Below are 21,800 nucleotides of genomic sequence, written 5' to 3' on the forward strand. Positions count from 1 at the left end.
GGAATGAGGGGTAAGTGGGCCATGGAAAGGGAGTTAGGCATGGTGATTTCATCATCTTTTGATTATTTCAGCTTCATCTCTGGCCACAGCATTGGTGATTGCTGCTCCAAACTTGACCAGCACAGTCTTCTCCTTCAGAGTCATGCTTGTTCTCTGCCAGTTAAGTCCAGACTGTATAATTTCAGAGTACAGGTTAGCCCAGAGATGAGGAGGAATTTCTTCTCACAGACAGTAGTGAATATGTGGATTTTATTTTACTGCAGAGAGCTATTGAGGCTGGGTTGTTCAGTATATTCGAGGCTGAGATAGATATTTAATTAACAAGGGAATTGAGGGTTTTGGGGAAAAGGCAGAAAGTGGAGTTGAGAATTATCAGATTGGCAATGATCTCATTGAATGGCAGAGCAGACTTAATGGGCTGCTTGAGCTACTTCTGCTCCTGCATCTTGTGGTCTTAAATAAAAGTAAAATACGGTGGATGCTGGAAATATGAAATAAAAACAAAAAATTCTGGAGAAACTCTCCAGGCCTGGCATCATCTGTGGAGAGAGAAACAAAAAGAACATCTTACCATTATTCCTTGATGTCTCTTGATAACTGCCAACTTGTCCACAGGAAAGAGGGAGGTTAGTAAGTATAGCACATAAGTTTGAGTGACCTGGTAGCATATGAAATATGGGTGTGAGACTTGAAGCAGTGCTCGGTGTATGTCACCTGAACTCAAGGTATGAATGTTTGTTTGATTGATGGAAATTGGGCTAGTTGAGGGATGGATGTGTGTTACATTGAGTCGAGTGTGAAGTGACAGGTGCAGTTGTCTTTGATGGGACACTAAATAACTTTGATGATTGATCTGAGCTCATTTGTGGCATTGCACTCAGGTCCTTGTGATGAGTATTCTGAGATTAACCAACTTAGCTGTCTGCTCCCATTGCCTTTGAAAAATTTGTCTGATAATATTCCTGGTTCCATTTGAAAAGATGACATCTCTTCCACTTCACAAGTTGTTCAGTGCAGTGTCAGAGAACCTTTGAGCATGATCTCTCCCCCACTGCAATATAATTTGCCTTGCTGCCTGTTCAGACTGCCTTCCACAAGTAGCTGCATTTCCTGAAGAGAAGCGTTGTTAGCTTTGACTTGGGCTTCTTGCTGAGACACAAAACTACTCAGCAAATCATTCAGCTCTGGCTGTACAGACCAATTGTACAAGTTAGTATCAAGTTACTGTGCTGCCTGTATCAGTAAGAATAGACATGGATTAGTTAAGCATCACAATCCCCAAGCCTGCTTTTGGGGGCTGGCCAATTTAGGTACCAAGGATTTAATATCCATCAATTAGATCCCACCATAAATCCTTTAATCTATTTTGAGAATTTATTTAGTTGTCTCTAAGCAACAAAGCTGGAGCAAGGACCAAACAACAACAAAATACCGCAACCTTGTGATTTGTTCAATGATTTATATGGCTGGCAAGCAATTAAATCTGTAACAGGACGTGGTGAGGAGTGACTGCAGCTCAAATCCAGAGTATAATGTACAGTTTTCGTCTCCTTATTTTGTAAAAAAGAGAGATAATTGTGTTGGAAGCAGTTCAAAGAAGGCTTGTGTGTTACGACTCACTGGGATAGCATGCTGGAAATCAAGTCCTGCAATTCCCAAAGTCATCACAAAAGTTAAAGATTTTAAAAAGCGTGCAAAGTTCACCAATTTACCGGATTTTCAGGTAAACCCAAGTTGATAGAAAGGTTTCTGCACAAACCAGAATGACTATTTATTATTTGTAATTAGATTGTAGCTACAGATAAGTAGTTATGAACCATCGACATTTAATACTACTAACTACAACTCCTAAACCCTTTACAAAATTCCCTCTATGCACAAACATTCAGAGTTTGATACATTAGGGGCAGAGGGGATCAAAACTGTAAATTCGGTTCTGTGGTCTTTGTGCCCAGGTCCTATTATTGAGATGATCTTTATGACACTCCTGCTGGCCAGCATATTGTTTTAGTCTTTTCCTCAGATGCTTCCACTGGTTGGTAAGAGACACAGGTGGCTCATTTCCTTATATAAGGTGTCTGATTTATAAATTGAAACTCATAGATACCTTGCAGTTCAGAAAGTGGCCATTTGGCCCATCAAGTCTGCACTGACCCTCCAAAGAGCATCCTACCTAGGCAAAGCCCCACCCTATCTCTGTAACTCCTCATTTCCCATGGCTAACCAACCTAACCTGCACACTGTGGGCAATTTAGCATGGCCAGTCCACCTAATTGGCACATCTTTGGACTGTGGAAGGAAATCAGAACAGACCAGCAGAACATGCAAACTCCACACGGACAATTGACCAAGCCTAGAATTGAACCTGGCGCTATGAGGCAGTAGTGCTAACCACTGTGTGACCATAACTTACAAGAACAATTGCCGGAAAGATAAACTGGTTTATTCAGGCTTACAGTGAGTTTTGATTGTAGAGAGTGAACAGACCATTCATGAACTAGGCAAGAATTGAAAACGTCTCTCTCTTGCTCTCTCTCTCTAAATTATTCCCAGCTCCAAACTGTTCAGTTTCCTGAGACCCAATCACATTGTTGTTGATTGGTAAAAAGATCTCTATCATTGATAACTGGCCACTAGTCCATAGACCAATCAACTTTGTGAAGTCAACAAAAACTGCATTGTACACCCCTGAGCCCTAAATCATCTTCAACTTGACCTCCACCTAACTCTTGTTCAAAGAGTTGTTTACATGATGCCTGCATTGGGTGTCTGATTACTTGCTTTCAAAACCAACAGTCACAGATCAAACATTGATTTTAAAACAACCCAGTCCACTTGTTTCAGTCCACAGTTTTTCCAAACGCTTACTCATGTGATTCATTCCTGCAATTAAGAGTTTATTTCACAAAGAAGGGTTGAACAGGTTGAACCTTTACCTATTGGAAGTATAGAGGAATAAGGTATCATCTTTACTGAGGTCTCTAATATGTTGAGGAACTTGACAGTCTGAAAGGATGTTTCCCCTTGTGATAGAGTCTAGAATGATAATAGTCTAATAATAGTCTACAGTTTAGAATAAGATTCCTTACCTCAGTGAAGATTGGGCTGTTGAATTCATTCAAGGCTGACTTTAATTTCTGTTAGACCAGGATCATGAGGGTCAGGGGATTCAGGCTGGGGGTTCGAGTTAGATGGGAATGTAGAGCGAAGATCACAACTAGATCAACTATAATCTGGTTGAATGGTGGAGCAGGCTTAAACAGCCAAATGACTTACTTCTGCTCCCAAGACCCATGTTCCTAAATTAATTAATCAATTGGGCATTACAGAATAAGGAAATTGTTCAGGTCGCTTCTACAACTGTTAAGAATATAAGGGAATAAAAATAACTGCAGTGGTAAAGTAGATTGGCTGTAAATTTTCAATATTTTCGTTTCCTTATAATCAACTAACATTAAAATCGATTAAATATTAGACAAAAGTCAAGACCATATGCAGTCTACAGCTAAACCAAGAGCAGCAAAGATAACTGGTAAATGTTCATCAATGACACCAGTTACCCATTATTAATTTTTTTTTAGATGGGAATTAAAAGTGAATGAATATGTGTACCAGGGTAATCAAATAGAATTCACTTCCCATCTTAAAGTCATGCATTCTGTTGTCAACTTAGATAATAATTTGATTGTGTGCTAACATGGATAGACACAAAACTTTGAAGTACAATGAACTGCCAGGACGATATTGATAGACTTCAAAAGGTCATGCGCAGGCAGGAAGAGTGGGCAGACAATTGGCAGATGAAGTTTAATGTAGACAAGTATGGAGGATTCAGTTTGACAGAAAGAATGGGGAGAAGTAATTTAAGTAAAGGTTATAACTAAAGGTGGCATGGTGGCACAATGGTTAGCACTGCTGCCACACAGCGCCTGAGACCTGGGTTTGATTCCAGCCTTGGGTGACTCTCTGCATGGAGATTGCATGTTCTCTCTGTGTCTGCATGGGTTTCTGTTGGGTCTCGGGTTTCGTTCGACAGTCCAAAGACAGTGCAGGTTAGGTGGATTCGCCATGCTAAATTGCCCCAGAGTGTCCAGGGATGTGTAGGCTAAGTGGATTAGCCATGGTAAATGTAGGGTTACAGAGATAGGGTGGAGGTCTGGACCCAGGTGGGATGCTCTTCAAAGCGAACTCAGTATTTGCACATACAAAGAGACTAACACCTATTTCAAGCAGGGGCCTCTGATGTGGCAGATTCCAGCTTTCCCTGGAAGCCGTCATAAAATTCAGAATGCTGATTGTTTCTGAACTGTTGATACAATTGGAGAGTATCTTACTTTTTTTTTGCTGCATCTCAAATTACTTTCATTCATATTTTCCTGCGTTTTAAAAAAGCTGATAAACTAGAGGGTAGCATTTTCTGTTCACCATTGGATGAGTTTGATGGAAGGATTTTGTAGTCTTGTGGTTCTGAAGAGCTCAGTATTTATTGGCCGTTTATTTCATTGCATTGGACAACATTTAAAATCTACAACAACTCTTCCATGTTGCCAGTTTATTGTTTGATTATCTTCCTGAGTTATCTATGTTATCTCATTTATCATATACCACAAAGGCTGGGTTCTTTTGAAATAGATATCCTTAGGTTTATTAGCAACACTAACTATTTACACTGTGATGAAATCTCATACTTATACAGTCTGGGTTCAATAATAATTACTGTCTTGTTATATATATGTATGACATGGATACAGATAGCCGAACTACATCAGCCTTTCTATCTCTGTATTTGCAACACAATAGAATTAAACTGTTAAAGACCAATCCCAGACTTTGTGAATAATTAATTCCAGACACCAATTTTATATCTTAAACAAGAAGGCTGAACAATTTATTAAATATATAGTAGCTAAAGCAGAGAAAAATTAAACAACAAGGTAATATCGATGCTTTAAACCAGAAACATTTGTTTCAACCAAACACTGTTAAGGGATAGATAAAGGAAAACAGCAAAACAGCAAAACTGGACAGATTTCTTAAATGGCTCTCATGATGCATTGTATCGCAGTCATAAATGTGGAGTCCTTGGTTGCTTTTCTAGAAACATTGATCAGGGTTACCTTTTCAGTGCACTCAGGTACAAGTGGCGATATTTCTAACTCAGCTTTCTACTCTCGAGGCTTCCAAAGGCTAGTGTGGGAGATTAAGCAGGAAGCATTCAAATCTCCATGCTGTGTGGTCAGCAGTCAAGCTCCACTTCCCATCTCCAACTCTGTTTCTGCCCTGATAAACGGAACGTCTTTTCCCAAGGCCATAATAATGGTTCAATATCTGCCATTGACTTGAATGTAGGGTCTTTTGTTTGATGGTGAGATCAGGCCTAGAGTCTAATTGCAGGCTGAGTCACAATTAAAAGGGTTCGTTCATATACAGCGACCCTGGGAGGAGCATTGTGTTCAAACAGATCATGGAAGTTGGCTATTAATGAGGTCAGTACCTGGGAATTGTTTTGTCAAGTCTGGGAGACCAGACCCATCTGCCTAATCTACATGTCCCTGAACACTGTGGTCAATATAACATGGCCAATCCACCTAGCCTGCACATCTTTGGACTGTGGGAGGAAACCAGAGCACCCAAAGGAAGCCCACGCAGACACGGGGAGAATGTACAAACTCCACACTGACAGTCGCCCGAGGGTGGACTCAAACCCAGGTCCCTGGCGCTGTGAAGCAGCAGTGCTAACCACTGAGCCACCATACTTGATGAGCCAAATGGTCTCCATCTGCACTGTAGGGATTCTACAATTCTGACTGGGGACTTGAGCAGGGTCAGAGGGCAAATGTGAAAAATCAGTGAAAGTGGCAGGTTGAGCAACTTTAAAAAAACATGGGATACTGAGCTCCATTAATAAGGGTACCAAATACAAAGCAAGGAGGTTAGGATAGTCTTATGGTGGATGCATAAGGTGCTGCCTAAACATAATTTATTCCTTAGTATATTTTGATTTTGCCTGTTCTACAAACTAAAGCACTATTGTTATTAACCTGTTTTATCTTGATATTTATTCACACAGGAGTGCCCTTACATGGATGCCTTCCATACTGTCCTGCCCTTTTTACGTTGTTTGGATTACAAACAATCTTTTGAACATAAGTTGGATTTTTCTTTGGGATAGAGAGTAAGTGATGGAAAGCTACTTCAATCACAATCAGTAAGATTGCCGTGATTATTCTTGTAGAAAATGCTGTTGCTTGGAATATGGCAGAGTTTGTTAATATTGTGCCACAATGGAAGAATTTACATAGTTACTTTCTTCCTCAGGAAATAACAATTCCCACTTTTAGTGAGGAGATTTGTACAGCAAAATGTTGCCATCTATCAAAAGGTTTCCAGTTGGGAGGGAAGTGTAATCTAAAATGGAACGTAGATCAACAGATTATTTGGGTTAAATGGTGATTGTGTTACATGACAATGGAAGGTAATACAGTGCTGTCTCTGTCAAGTTATGCATGTGGAAAGCTTGATAGTAAAATGAATTAATTTACTTGCTTTCCTGTAAAGCAATAGAGACTCGTTCGAACAGGGCCATCATTAAGTACATGTGGGTTTCTTGGAAAGCTGAGGCTTTCTTTTCCCCCCAAATACCACCACTGGGGAAAGCAGGAGAAATCCATGGAAAATTCAATTTAATACTATTGGGACCTACCTGTTGTGTTACTCCAGTTGTGTTACTCGTAGACCATACCAAGAATGGGCATAAGGTTTTAATTACTCCATTCCCCACCCAAATCAAAAATGGCCCTAAATTTGTTTGGTTGCAATATGGAGGTTAACTTCTGTCCAGTCTTCTCTTACAGCACTTCGTCATAGTCACCAATTTTAGATGGTCAGTGAGTTATTATACTCACTGATGCTAATAATATGTATTACCTTGCAGAGTAGATTAAAACTCAATGGGCTAACTGTATGTTTGTTGATCTCATTACGGTGGAGAACCATGCCTCTAGGAATTGCCGTGCATGTCTATGTTTGGTTTGGGCTACTATGGTTACGTTGTCCCAGTTAAACAGACAGGACTGTTTTGTCTGGACAGACAGGAAGGAAACTAGCCATCAGAATACGCAAACATCAGCTAGCAGCAAAATGACATGACAAACTTTCCCTGACGTCAATGCACTCGATCAATGAAGGCCATCAGTTTAACTGGGACAATGTAACCATAGTAGCCCAAGGCAAACATAGACACGCACAGGAATTCCGAGAGGCATGGTTCTCCACCCATAATGCAATAAACAAACATGTAGAATTGGACCCTGTATGCAAACCCATTCAGAACAGAACCGGAAATGACACTACTCACCGTAACAAACTGGACAGTATAAATTCCAAGCGGAGTACAACAACATCGCTTCATCGGAGGCCTCACTGATGATGTTACCTAGCATGGTGATGAAACGTCTAAATGAAAACAAGCCAGCTCAGCGAGCAAGTCAACAACCTCACCCACAACCCGAGCTACAAATCTTTGCAAAAACCTTGATGCCTTTTCTAGTCCTTAGAGGTCCAACCATAAAAATGTATCAATCCTTTCTTATCTTTGATGTCCACCTGTTTGACTCTATATGAACCTGTATTGTTTTTTACACAGCTCTCTCTATTGAAACTATAAGCGCTTCCATCAATATAGCATTTCTGGCTGATTCTGTTTCTCCACTGAATGTTGATATGGTAATAACATACTCTTATTAATATACAATTCAATCAGCAAGTTCAGATTAAGAGTTAAACACGATTTCAAAATCTCTTCTACTTCCTGGTCAGTCGAATGCTGTGCAGTTTCCCTCACACTGGCTTCTTATTCTTAACCTTCTTGTTTTTCAATAATTGCTGGATTTGCACATTAATTTGCTATTAAATTCACTGCAGAATTGTACAGTTTATCATGTAAGGTGCTCTGTGAATGACATCATATTTAATACAATTCCGATCAAACTCTTTAGCTCAAACTGGGAACAATTGACATTGTTCAATGCCATTGGTGTGTATGGACAGTTGCTGGAGATTTAAGAGTATAACATTTCAAATTTCAAACTTAATTTTCCTTGCCTCCCCCTCTCTCGAATCCAGTCTTCACTTTATTTCTCTTCCTGTATGAGATTTGAATTAAACCTGTTCTTTTTTTCCTTCCTCAATCATTCACTCTCATGTATGAGATCCTAATTCTTCATTGCCCTCATAACACTGCGACTACTTCGAACCTCTGAAAAAAATTACTATCTGAAAGGCGCTGGCAAAAGTTTAGGACATGGGGTGTACCAATGAGATATTTGATTTGATTTATTATTGTCCCATGTAATGAGATACAATGAAAAGTATTGTTCTGAGTGGTATCCAAGCAAATCGTAGCTTACAAAGGTACATAGGGTAATAGAACAGAATGCAGAATATAGCGTTACAGATACAGAAAAGGTGCAGAGAAGGATCAACTGTAGTATATGAGAGATCCATTCAAAAGTCTCATAACAGCAGGGAAGAAGCTGTTCTTGAAATCTGTTGTTACATGTTTTCAAACTTTTGTATCTTCTGCCAGACAAAAGAGGGTAGAAGAGAGCCTAACCAAGGTGGAAGGAGTCTTTGATCATGCGGGGAGTCCACTGCAGCAAGGACTAGCTCAGTTTTTGCAGTCAAATTTTCAAGTTGCAATCAGTGCTATTAAATCTGTGATAAATTGGAAACAGAAAGTGCTGGAAGTATTCAGAAGGTCTGGCAGTGTGTGCAGAAAATTAGAGACAGCGTTGACATTTTGAGTCAAATCTGGCTCTTTTTCAGAACTCTTAACTCCATTGCTTCTATTAACAGTTTGAATATCCCCATTTTATTCCTGCAGACTTGACATTCCAATACATTGAACTTTGTTGCACTATTGCCTTGATTTGTTTTGATTTTGTTTTGTTCTCATTATGTTCTTATCGTAGTGCTCTTAGCTCTGAATCAGAAGGCTGTGGGTTGAAAGTTTACATAAATACAAGCTGACACTTCAGTACACTGAAAAATTATATCTTTCAGATGAGACGTAGATGGAGACCACCAAGGAAACACTTAATGCTGGGGAATGGGTTGATTCAAGTCGATAATGTCACAGGAAGTTTTAGACATAATAGTTTTATCAGTGAAGTGATGCACGGTGTCATCAACAGTGGTTCAAACTGGGGCCGCTCAGCTACTGATCTCATTACAGTCTTGGTTCAAGTATGGACAGAAGAGTTAAATTCCAGAGGTGAGGTGAGAGTGACAGCTCTTGATAGCAAGGCTACAATCGACCAAGTCTAGTATCAAGAAACCCTAGCAAATCAATGGATATCAGGGGTCAAACTCTCCGCTGGTTGCAGTCATGCCTGGCACATAGCAAAGTGGTTCTGATGGTTGGAGGTCAGTCATCTCAGCTACAGAACATCTTTGTACGAGTTCCTCAGTGCAGTATCCCCAGCTGCTCATCAATGACCTTCTCTCCGTCATAAGGTCAGAAATGGGGATGTTCACTGATTATTGCACATTGTTCAGCGCCATTTCTGACTGCTCATATACTGAAGTAGTCCATGTACAAATGCAACAAGATCTGGACAATTTACAGACTTGGGCTGACAAGTAGCAAGTAACATTCATGTCTCAAAAATGCGAGGCTATTCCATCACCAATAAGAAACAATCTAACCACCACCCCAGACATTCAATAGTGTTACCATCACTGAAATCCTCACTATCAACATCCTTGGGGTTACCATTGTCCAGAAACTCAACTGGACTCCCCAAGTAAACAAAGTGGCTACAATAGCAGTTCAGACGCTTGGGATACTGTGGTGAGTAACACATTTCCTGACTCTCCAAAGTCTATCCATCATCTACAAAGCACAAAGTGCGACAGAATACTCCCCACTTGCCTGGATGGATGCTGTTCCAACAACATTCAAGAAGCTTCACACCAACCAGGACTAATCAGCCCACTTGATTGACACCACATCCTCAAACATTCACTCTCTCCACCACCGACGCTCAGTAGCAGCAGTGTGTTACTATCTACAAAGTGCACTGCAGAAATTCACCCAAGATCCTCAGACAGCATCTTCCAAACCCACAACCAGTTCCGTCTAGAAGAACAAGGGGAGCCAATACATGGGAACACCACCAACTGCAAGTTCCCCTCCAAGCCACTCATCATCCTGACTTAGAAATATATCACCATTCCTTCATTGTCACTGGACCAAAATCCTAGAATTCCCTCCCAAGCAACATTATGGATCAACCCACAGCAGGTGGATTGCAGCAGATAAAGAAGGCAGCTCACCACCACCTTCTCATGGGTAACTAGGGACAGGTGGTAAACACTAGCCAACGAGCAAAACCCATTTCCCACAATGAATAAACAAAAAGGTCTAAGTCATAGCCAACTCAAAACATTAACTTTGTTTTTCTCTTTGACAATACTACCAGATCTGCTGAGTATTTCCATCACTGTTTTTAATTTATTATTGGTTTAAAAGAACAGATGAAAACATGATTGCATAAATTGAGCCAGGCGTTGAAGAAATTGAGGATCCATAGCACGCATTTTGTATCAGTTCTCAAAGGGAGAAATAAATACCTCTATGTTTTCTGCCTGCCAGCTTCTTTAAATCTGTCTTCTCTGGTTACCAACCCGCTTGCTAATGGAAACAGTTTTGTCCTATATACTGTACTGACCCCGTGAAAATTTTGAACATCTTTATGAAATCAGTTTTTGTCTGTCTTAGTGCAGGGAAGGTTAATCCCAACTTTAGTCTTTCCACATGACTGAGGCTACTCATTGCTCGTGATATTCTAATTAGTCTCTTCCACAGGCTTCAAAAATTGAGGTATTCTTCATAAAGTGTGGTTCCCAGAACTCAACTCAGTACTTGGAGTCTAACTTTGGAAGCAATAGTGGGGAACTTGTGGGATCATGTGCCAGGACAGGGCAGAGTCTTTAGAAAATAATGTAAAACACTTGAACAACTAATTAAGAGCAAACTACTAATTTTCTTGTCTGAGATTCATTTTTTAAAGGAAAAGAACAGATTATTGTAGGTCTTTTTCACATACGGTTTTAACTGTTATCCCAATCCCAATGCAATGAGTTTGAACTCTAAGCAACATAGTCTTCATAGCAGAAGATTTGTGTTCAAACATATTGAGGAGATAGACCTAATTCTTCTTCCTTTTCATAAGAAATGAAGCAGGAAAATTGGAACCCATTTGTGTAAGAAACAAACGTAATATTAAGTGTAGCGGTATCTCTATGTAAACAAACAGGATGAATATGTACCTAGTTCTAAAAAATGACGCGTCAACTATGTGGATTTTAATTCTAAGTGAGTTCCATTTTCATCAGTTGCTGTCCATACTCAGTGTTTGACCCGAATTTCCATTTATTTCAGGTACATTATTCCTGCACTCGCTTTCCTTGCTTTGATTGCTTTCACCAGTTATGTGGCTTTATTCTTTACCTATCGTGCCCTACATACTCAGCTCCCATGGATGCAAAAGTACCGAAAGATTGATATGTGGCTTGTCAGAATACTGGTATGTGTTTTTGGAACATCAGTTTAACAAAAACAAGGTTTATAAGGTGGAATGGAAAAGTACTTTTTATTAGTTTAATATATCTACAGGAAAAATAACAGGATCCGCTGAGTGCTGAAGAAGAGTTCTGCAGTACTTGAAATATGAACTATTTCTCTCTTCACAGATTCTGCCAGACCTACTGAGTTTCTCCAACAAAACAAACAGACATTGCTGGAAAAGTTCAGCAGGTCTGGTAGCATTTGTGGAGAGAAATCAGAGTTAACGTTTTGGGTCCAGTGACCCTTCCTCAGAACTGATGGTAACTAGGAAAAAGTTGGTTTTTATGCAGAAGGTAGGGTGGGGATGTGGGTAAGGAGTAAACGATAGGTGGAGATTGAGCCCAAAGAGAGAGCAAAACAGTTGAACAGACAAAGGAATGTATAACGATCAGCCTAGGAGAATGAATATCTACTGATGGGATGTATTAGTGGCTAAGAATGGGTTGTGTGGACAAGGGAGAAGGCGCCTCAAGCCCTAAAATTGTTGAACTTGATATTGAGTCCAGAAGGCTGTAGAATTCCCAAATAGAAAATGAGATGCCTTTCTTCCAGTTTGCACAGAGCTTCACTGGAGCACTGCGGCAAGCCTGAATCAAAGAAGTTGGCTAGAGAACAAAGTGGTGTATTGGGGTAGGAGGCAACTGGAAGTTCAGGTCTTTTTCATACAGAACATAGGTGTTCTGCAAAGGGATCACCCAGTCTATGATTCGTTTTCCCAATGTAGAGGAGACCACATTGGGAGCAGCAAATGCAGTAGACTAGGTTGAGTAAAGTGCAGGTAAAGCGCTACTTCATCTGGAAGGTATGTTTGGGTCCTTGTATACTGAGGAGGGAGGAAGTAAACGGGCAGTTGTTACATCTTCTGTGGTTGCAGGGTAAGGTGCCGTGTGGCTGGGGGATGTTTTTGCAAGTTAAGCAGGAGTGGACCAGAGTGTCCCGAAGGGAATGGTTCTTACAGAAGGCTGACAAAGGAGGGGAGGGAAATATGTGTCAGGTGGTGGCAGCGAATGAATTGGCAGCTAATGGGTTTCTCCAACACTTTTGGTGTTTTTAAGGGTCAGTTCTTGACTGTTACCACCCAAAGAATAATTATCCCTGGATGTTAAACTCAGCAAAGTTAGACAGAGGCCCTTTTTGCTTTTTGTTACAATGCTTAGGAGCTTCCAGTAATGGAGTGTAGATGGAAGATGGGGCAGGGGGAGAGCAGCCCAACAGCTGAGTGAGTGGTAAGGCAGGGAATAGTATATCAGTAAGATGGGAGTGCCATCATTATAGCCCTTGGCTCATTGTCCGTGGGTGTGTTGCAAATGCAAAGCATCATTGGAAAACTTGAGTTTCTGGGTAAAAGTTTTGGTGGTCAGCATTCTTTTTAGTGCATAGCGTTAGCGGGATGAGTGTCAGAAGTCCTTTGCAGAAGAGTTATGAAGTAAAATTTCAACTCAACCACATAAAGGAGATATTATGTCTATAAATATCTAAGAACCTGATCAAGGAGGTGAGTTTTATAGAGACTACGAAAGGAGCAATGAGAGACAGCAAGCTGGAATGGTATATGGAGGGAATTCCCAAGCTTGGAGGGCCCTAGGCAACTGGAAGCACAGCTACCAGCAGTGGAAAGATTAAAATTGAGGATGCTCAAGAGGTTGGAGTTAGGGAAGGTTTCTGTGGCTGGAGGAAGTTACAGGGTGAGAATAGTGGTGAGGCCATTTACTGCTTAAATGGGACCCCTTTAAGGAACAGAGAGCACAGACATAATGGTTGAATGGGACTTGGTGGGAGTCAGGACCTAAGCAGCAGAGTTTTGGATGAACCTCATGTCCACAGAGATCCCACTACTGGCGACCAGAGTCAGGGAGGTCACAGAGGGATCATCTGCTCTATTTATTACTGGGAGAGGTCTAAACACTCAGGTGCCCACGTAACCCATTTTTATAATATTTGGGTATCACTGGCTAAGCCAGTATTTGTTTCCTATCCCTAATTGCCTTTGACTGAGTAACTCATTAGACTACTTCAGGGGACACAGCTACATTTTTGTAAATCTGGAGCCACATGTAGGCTAAACCAGATGAGTTTTACAACCATGGAATAATGGTTTCACCAATATTAAGAGTAGCTTTATACAAGATTTTATTACTTGAATTCAAATGCCACAAGCTGATATGATGGGATGCAAACTCATGTCTCTGAGCCTCTAGATGACTAATCCAGTGACATTAGCCACACCACTGTGGATCTGGTGTTTCCACTGTACCTTAAATAACACCACCAATCCCACACCACCCCTGGAAAGCTGTAAAATATGCAAATGTATTTCTTAAGAGGACTGGAGGTAAAACATTTTTAAAATAAAAATGAAGGAATTTTCAGAGTTCCCCCCAACTTAAGAAACCAATGGCTTTTTGTCATTGGCTGTAGTGCCCTCTGGAGATGCTTGATCTTCACAGGGACTGATGTTTCTAGAATTCCCAACCTAGTTCCCAGACTTTTCACTACAGGAATTACATCAGAACCAGAGGATTATTTACATGATTGAGGCAGTGTTTGGAATAATGTTAGAATCTATGAGATATTATGTGATTCAGTATTGGAGAGGTGCTGGGAACAATAAATGAGGAATAATTACCTAAAATGTTGAACAAACATTAAAATATCAAGCTTGGAGCTTGTGCTATATGCCTTAGGGTAATTAGGACACAGTGAAAGAAATTCATGGTTAATTTCTAAAGAAAATGACCCACAAAGGTATTGAATTGAAACATTTTTATATGTCAATGTTCAACATGTAAAAGGAAACTCAAAGCAGTAGTTAAGATAGTGTAAGTTAGTCTTGACAGACACTTAGAACTGGATTTTAGCCTGAAGGTGGCTAAGGGGCTTGGAAACACTGTTGCAAATTCAGGAAACCTGAAAAATCCAATCGCAACATTTAAAAAGCATCTGAATGGGTGTGTGAATAGGAAGGGATTAGAGACATATGGGCCAATAGCTGGCAAATGGGACTAGGTCAGATTGGGATGTCTTGTCGGTTTGGATGTATTAGACCGAAGGGTCTGTTTCCATGCTGTATAACTCTGTGACTCATTTCCAGAATATGTTGTAGATTTAATTGCAAAGTGGCTTTGAATTCCTCTCGTAAGGGGCTCCCACCAACAGCCTGACTTCTTTAAAAAGAGAAGGTGCTTTGATGGAATTCATTCAACCTACTAATATCACAGAATAAGATTCTACTTTTCCAGTTCAGCTGATCTTCTGAAAAAGCAGCCGTGACAAGTATTTGTTACCATGAGGATTTAATTGTTTTACTGAGACTGCCTCCTTTCTATGAATGCCTGTTTTCTAGATACAGAATGGAGTGGCTGTTTATGCGACATGGACAACCATAGCAACACTGATCAACTTTGCTGTCGTACTAACTTATAGTGGATGTATCTCAAATGTGACCTCTGGTACAGTTTCACTCTCCATCCTGGCCTTTGAGGTCATTTTATGGTATGCACAGTTATGATTTTAATCAATTTTCACCATCTGGTGTTAAAATTTTCATTGCTGGAAATCTCTGTTCTTGTAGGTGGAAGTACCATGCTACTAACTCTGGTCCTTAGAAAGCAGGAAGACCTAAGATTCCTTTTCAACTGCTCTCAGTTATGATGCCACAATTAATTTCAGTGCCTTCCTCTTCAGGGAAGAGGAGGAACAAGCTGGGGTTCCAATAATAATTTTAACGTTGATGTTTAAGAAGTTTCAAAGTTTGGGCTTTTAACCAATTAGGCAAGTACTCCTGACAGCCCAGCTATGAATAGTTTTCAGTCGTATTCTGACTTAAAATTTCACAACCTTTGCTGATTCAGAATACTTCAAGGGACTTGCTGGTGTCAAGATCCATTAAGCATAAAAGAAGCCTATGTGCTTTGCGCCTTCTCCATTGTTGGATTTAACCACTTCTTGAAAGATACCATGCATTTTGCACCTATCAGAGGTTCATTCCACATTGCTGGTCACTCTCTAAATTCAGAAGATGCCCCTGATAAGATGCTAAGATTACCTTTTATGAGTTTTGAACCTTCAGCTAAAAAACCCTCCGTTTGATTTAAAGTAAGATTGCAGAGTTAACTTTGTCCATATCATTTATTGTTTTAGATACATCACAATTAGTCTTTGAAACTTTAGTGAATACAAGCCTAGCCTGTCCAACATTTACTTGTAAGATAATCTACCCCTATTCCAGCTACTGGTCTGGTAAATCTTCTCTGAGCTGCTTCAATACTTTAACATCTTTCCATAAATAGGACATTAATACCGTGCTCAATATTTCAGATGTGGGGTCTCATCAATGTCCTGCATGATTAAAGTGTAACCTCTCTACTTTTGTATTCAAGTCTTTCCATGATGAATGATAATTTTCTATTAGCTTTTTTTAAAATATTTGCTGAACCTGCATTCCAAGTGCATTGATTCACTAGGACGCTCAGATCTGACTGCATCTCAGAGCTCTGCAATCTCGCACCATTTAGATAGTAGGTTTTTATTTTAATCTTTCTGTGAAAATGGTCAATTTCCCATATTGTACTCCAAATCTTTTCCATTCTTTTAACTTGTCTGTGAGTGGTACCTTATGGGAATCTGAGCAATATGGGCTATAGTGCCACAAGTGGTAGAATCAGGAGAGAAGCCTGTCGAAACACATCTTGGCATTAGGACCATCTCGCCCCCATCTCATATACTTTACACAAGCAGCATGGTGAGTAATGCTTGTTAAGGTCCTTGTTGATTGCCTAAATATCTTCATTAATACACAAGCTGCAATTTTACAAAACTCATCCAACGTGCCACCAGGAAAACCCCACATGGAAATGAAAGTGGGTTCTTGATGGATTCTGCCCACCACCTCCTCTAAATGATCTCCAACTTGCCCACAGCCAAACTGCACAGCAGGGGACAATCCATGAGCACTAGACACATGCACCCTTCTACTGATGATATTGGCACCCATCTTTCAGCAGCCACTGTCACCATCCTAACATAGCTCCAGTGCTGGCACTGCACCCTACAATCCCAGACTTGACTAGTAAGGCTCACCAGCAACCAGTAGTGTACCATACAACTGCATAGACAGATAAATTATCTATTTTTACTTTGCCCACAGGTTCTATTTGGAAAATGTTGTGCTTGATCAATATGTGCGTTACACACTTACTGTCTATCCAGTTGTTATTGTGGCATTATCAGGATCTTTAGACAAAAATTACAATGCCATATCTCCAACCAGAAACAACATCTATATTGGTAAGTATCACAGACAAAATAATTCTTGGTAATATAGCAATAACTTCCATTTCCTTCTGAACACTATTTTCAGAGAACTAGTTAAATATATATGCTTAAATTGATGTCTGCAATTTCATGGCATTGACTTGTTGATTAAAAAGTGAAAATTTGTGCTCCTGGGAGCTTATCCAAGCCATAATATCCAAAGGTCCAGAAAATGAATGTGCAGAAGAAATCAGAAATTGTCTTGTCCACAGTGCCTGTGAGTCATTCACAGCGGCAGTAGCTGAAATGGAACAAATACCCAATATCCTTCCCCAGAGTGATGTGTGAGATATTGCCCAAAGTTATTGAGAAAATTATATAACTTGAGAAAGTTACTGAGGAAGTTATTTAGTAACTAATTTCTTGGTGGAAATACTTCTCTCCGGAAATGTTATATCCAGTGTTGAGCATAAGACAAGTTTGAAGTTGTCTTTATCTCCACTGCAACAGACAGAAATATTTGGTGACCTTCTTTGAAGCATTACTTCATAGCACTGACCTGTCATCAACTGGACATGGCTGTAAATGCAAAGCCAATTTTGGGTCTTGACCACTTTTGTTTGTGTAAGGCATGGTTGAAACCAGTGAAGGATTGTATACAGTTTTGAAATGGTACATTTGGAAGGCGCAGGAATCCCCAGGTAAGGTTTGTGACAGAAGAAATGTGAACAAAATTGAGAGGGACTGTCAACTGGGCTGTTTCTTCCACCTTTAGAGGAAGTGAGTTGGAGAAAGGAGAAAGGGAAACAGTATACATTACCTGGTGTATCAATATCCATGAAGTTAGCACCAATGCTGTTACTGGAGTGTTATATTTAACCCCAAATATGTTGCATGCACTTCAGCATACATCCTGTCAGCTCTTCAGCAATGAAAACACTTATCCAACTATCTTCTAGTACCATTATAAGTAATTATTCCATGTTTCTACTTCCAAGACTGTACTTCCTTTGAAGCAAAATTGCATTGTCTTTAAAGCAATGCTCCCACTGCAGATTTTGCACCACTTTGTCAAGTGTCAGGCTCTGAGGAAATATTTATGTCTTACCTGTGAGGGCAGCAGTGTTCTAATACATGAACTGTTTTGTGAGCTGATGCTTCAATAGAATAAGTAGTAACACTGGCAAATGGAGAGGATTATAAAATTCTTGAACTAATTTTAATGGGAGTCACAAGGATATGAATAGTACACCGCTAAACAGGTGAATAACATAATTCAGGATCCATCAACAACAAACAAAATTCACAAACTGACCTCTTTCCATTCAATTTTGTTCTCATTTTATAAATATCCCACAGAAACTGAATTGTACCAGACCATTTTGTGTTTACCTTTTAAACCAAAGATCAACTGGCCTCTTTTATCCAGCTCGCTGTCTTAAACTGAATTCAAAGTTTTACACATCCACATAACTACATTTACACCCTCAAAGCTGAATCATCTACACTGTCCTCTCTTACCTCTAATTTCTTTACTTAAACGCAGAGTAAAAACAACTGATCTCTTTTGCCCAAGCATTCTGTCGCAAATGTAACCACATAAATTGTTATCACTTACATCCAGCTCTCAGTTCTAATACAACTAGGATCTGAATTAAAAGCTGGTTTAATCGCAACTATATAACCACTGTTAACTGATGTAAACATTTTTTCCATTTATGACCTTTAGGGCAGGAAATCTGCTGTCCTTACCAGGTTTGGCCTACATGTGACATCAGATCCACAGTGTTGGAGTTGACTGTTAACTGTCTTCTGAAATGGCCTCAGAAGGTACACAGTTCAAGGGCAATAGAGATGGGTGACAAATGCCAGCCGTGCCAGTGATGTCGACATCCTGTATACGAATAAGGAAAAGGAGAATAAAGGGTTCAGTGTCCCTGAATGATACTCACAACACCCAGTCCTGCTAGTCATATGCAATCTCTGTTCACACCTGGAGCACTGATTGGGCATCCAGAGGACAAGATGTAACTTCTGACGTATTCTGCAGTGAAGGACCAAGGAAAGATTAGCTTTCCTTATGACACCTCTGTATACATGTTCAGACGCTATAATGATAAAGGGATTGGTTAATCCCTCATGTCCCTATTAACAGTTTCAAAATGGCATTTGTGACTGTTATAGGACTTCTAGGGAGGCCTACCATTCCACGACTTGGGTTGAGAGCATCACCGAAGTACACCTTCACATTGTTTCAGGGATTCTTAGAATCCCTACAGTGTGGAAACAGGCCCTTTGCCCCAATAAATCCACACTAATCCTCAGAGCATCCCACCCAGATCCATCCCCCTATAGCTTATCTAATCCACATATCCCTGAACACAATGGGCAATTTAGCATGGCCAATCCTCCTAGCCTGTACATCTTTGGACCGGAGCACCCAGAGGAAAACCACACAGACATGTGCAAACTCCACATAGCCAGTTGCCCGAGGGTGGAATCGAACCCGGGTCCTTGGCACTGTGAGGCAGCAGTGCTAACTACTGAGCCACCATGCCGCCCCGTGGATCTTGCTCCCCCTGACCTTATGATAGTCCCTTGAAATCAGAAGAGGTTTCCTTGATGTGGTCAAGTGTCTTAGTAGAGCTATTTGGATCTTTGGCATGCTTTATGACCTGCTATAATTACAGGCCTCCTGTCTTTTTAGTGCCCATATCCATTAGGCTGAATGGTCTCTTTGTGTGCCATAAGTTTTCTATGATAGTGGACATAAGATACTTCTATTAAACTCTGTTTAACATATCAACATACAAATCAAGAATAAGAGTAAGCCATTCAGCCACTCAAACCTGTTTCACCATTCAGTAAAATCATGGATGATCTGAGCGTAACCTCAAATTCACATTCCTGCTTACCCTGATAACCTTTTACCCCCTCAACAAAAATCAATTCATCATACGATCATAGAAGCCCTACAGTGCAGATAGAGGCCATTTGGCCCATTGAGTCTACATCTATCTTCCGAAGAGCATCCCACCCTATCCCTGAAACCCCACATTAACCATGGTTAAACCTGCTAGCCTGCATATTGTTGAACACCATAGGTCAATTTAGCATGACCAATCCAGCTAACCTACACATCATTTATCTCTGCTTAAAAATATTCAAGGACTCTGCTTTCAAGGCCTTTTCAGGAAGAGAGTTCCAAGGGCTCATGATCCTCTGAGAAAAAAATCCCTCATCTCTGTTTTGAATGGTGACACCTCATTTTTAAACAGTGACCCCTAGTTTTAGATTGTCCTGTAGGAGGAAATATCCTGTCCACATCCATCCTGTTAAGACCCCTCTGGTTCATATATGTTTCAATAAAGTCACCTCTCATTCTTTTAAACTCTAGCGAGTACAAGCCTATCTTGTCCAGCCTGTCTCATTAGACAACTCACTCATTCCAGGTATTAATATTGCAAACCTTCTCTGAACTGTCTCTAATGCATTTAAATCCCTCCTTAAATAAGGCAACCAATACTGTGCATTGTACTCCAGATTCAGTTTCACCAGCGCCCTGTAGTATTGAAGCATAACCTCCTTAATTTTGCATTCAGTTGTCTTCATGATAAACAACAGCATTCTATTAGCTTGCCTAAAGCCTTGCTGTATTTGTAGAGCAGCCATTTGTGAATCATGCAGTGTGCACTCAGATCCCTCTGCGTCTCAGAGCCTTGCAATCTTTCACTAGTTAGAAGACAAGCTTCTTTATTTTTCCTGCCAAAAAAAACTTCCATGTTTTCCTACGCATTATACTCTATTTTCCATATCTTTGCCCACTCAACTTTTTGTAACGTCTTTCTGTCCTCTTCACAACTTACTTTCCTTTCCATCTTGTGTCATCAGCAAAATTGGTAACTGTACCTTCTGTCCCTTTATCTGAGTAATTGTATAAATTATGAAAAGTCGAGATCCCAACACGGTTGCCTTTAGCACGCCACTCATTACATCTTGCCAATAGCAAAAATAATCATTTATACCTACTCTGTGTTTCTTGTTAGCCAGCCAATCTTCTATCTATTCAAAGGCAAAACACTGCCGATGCTGGAAAAGTGAGATAAATACAGAAAATACTGAAGAAACTCAACAGGTCTGGCAACATCTGTGGAGAGAGAAACCCAGTTAAAATTTTGAGTGTAGTTTGACCCTTCTTTTGAAGTTCTGAGGAGGAGTTACCTTGGACTCAAAATGTTAATTCTATCCCTCTCACTAACAATCTTGTTGAGTTTCTCTAGCATTCTCTATTTATTTCAATCTTCTACCCATGTCAGTTTAAGTAGTTGTTTGGCACAGATAAACTGGCTATCACTATTTTTGAATCCCTGAATCCATGTGTTCCCACAAAGATTAAGCTGGCAACCATATTCGTGGCCAATCAAACTTCATGTATTATGATTTATGTACCAATTCATAGCATGACAGATGTAAATATGGTCATGATATGTAGCCAAATATTGATCAGTTCCATCTATCACTTCAAGTATTTCAGTCCATATTACAGTGGTAGTATTCATACCTCTGAGCCAGGAGGCTTGGGTTCAAGTCCCACCTGCTCCAGTAGTTATAAAATCATCTCTGAACAGGTTGATTGAAATTATCTATAAATTATGGCACTTCTGCTCATCCCAGCTACAGATGTTTTAGGCCAAATGAGATTGCAATATTGAGACCTACATGTCTACCAGAGTGTTTTGATTCCTTCTCAAAAATATTCAAAAAGGATTTAAATGAGGTCAAGTAAGTTCGTGAGACAACAAGGTGCAGAGCTGGATGAACACAGCAGGCCAAGCAGCATCATAGGAGCAGGAAGGCTGACGTTTCGGGCCTAGACCCTTCATCAGAAAAGGGTCTAGGCCTGAAACGTCAGCCT

General features: G+C 40.2%; 2 protein-coding genes across 4 annotated transcripts in view; one reads left to right on the forward strand and one right to left on the reverse strand.

Annotated features, from left to right (window-relative positions):
- LOC109923198 (F-box only protein 15) overlaps positions 1-21,800 on the reverse strand; it is a 269,320-nt gene that overhangs the window by 200,122 nt on the left and 47,398 nt on the right. The gene's annotated exons all lie outside the window — the stretch shown is intronic.
- si:ch211-161h7.5 overlaps positions 1-21,800 on the forward strand; it is a 46,524-nt gene that overhangs the window by 21,511 nt on the left and 3,213 nt on the right. The window contains exons 4-7 of the mRNA XM_020514720.2: positions 6,071-6,175; positions 11,447-11,591; positions 14,976-15,124; positions 16,779-16,918. Of these exons, the coding sequence (XP_020370309.1) occupies positions 6,071-6,175; positions 11,447-11,591; positions 14,976-15,124; positions 16,779-16,918 (539 nt within the window). The remainder of the gene's footprint in view (positions 1-6,070; positions 6,176-11,446; positions 11,592-14,975; positions 15,125-16,778; positions 16,919-21,800) is intronic.

The sequence above is a fragment of the Rhincodon typus genome, chromosome 4 (assembly GCF_021869965.1).
Source record: "Rhincodon typus isolate 14 chromosome 4, sRhiTyp1.1, whole genome shotgun sequence".
NCBI classification, from domain to species: domain Eukaryota; kingdom Metazoa; phylum Chordata; class Chondrichthyes; order Orectolobiformes; family Rhincodontidae; genus Rhincodon; species Rhincodon typus.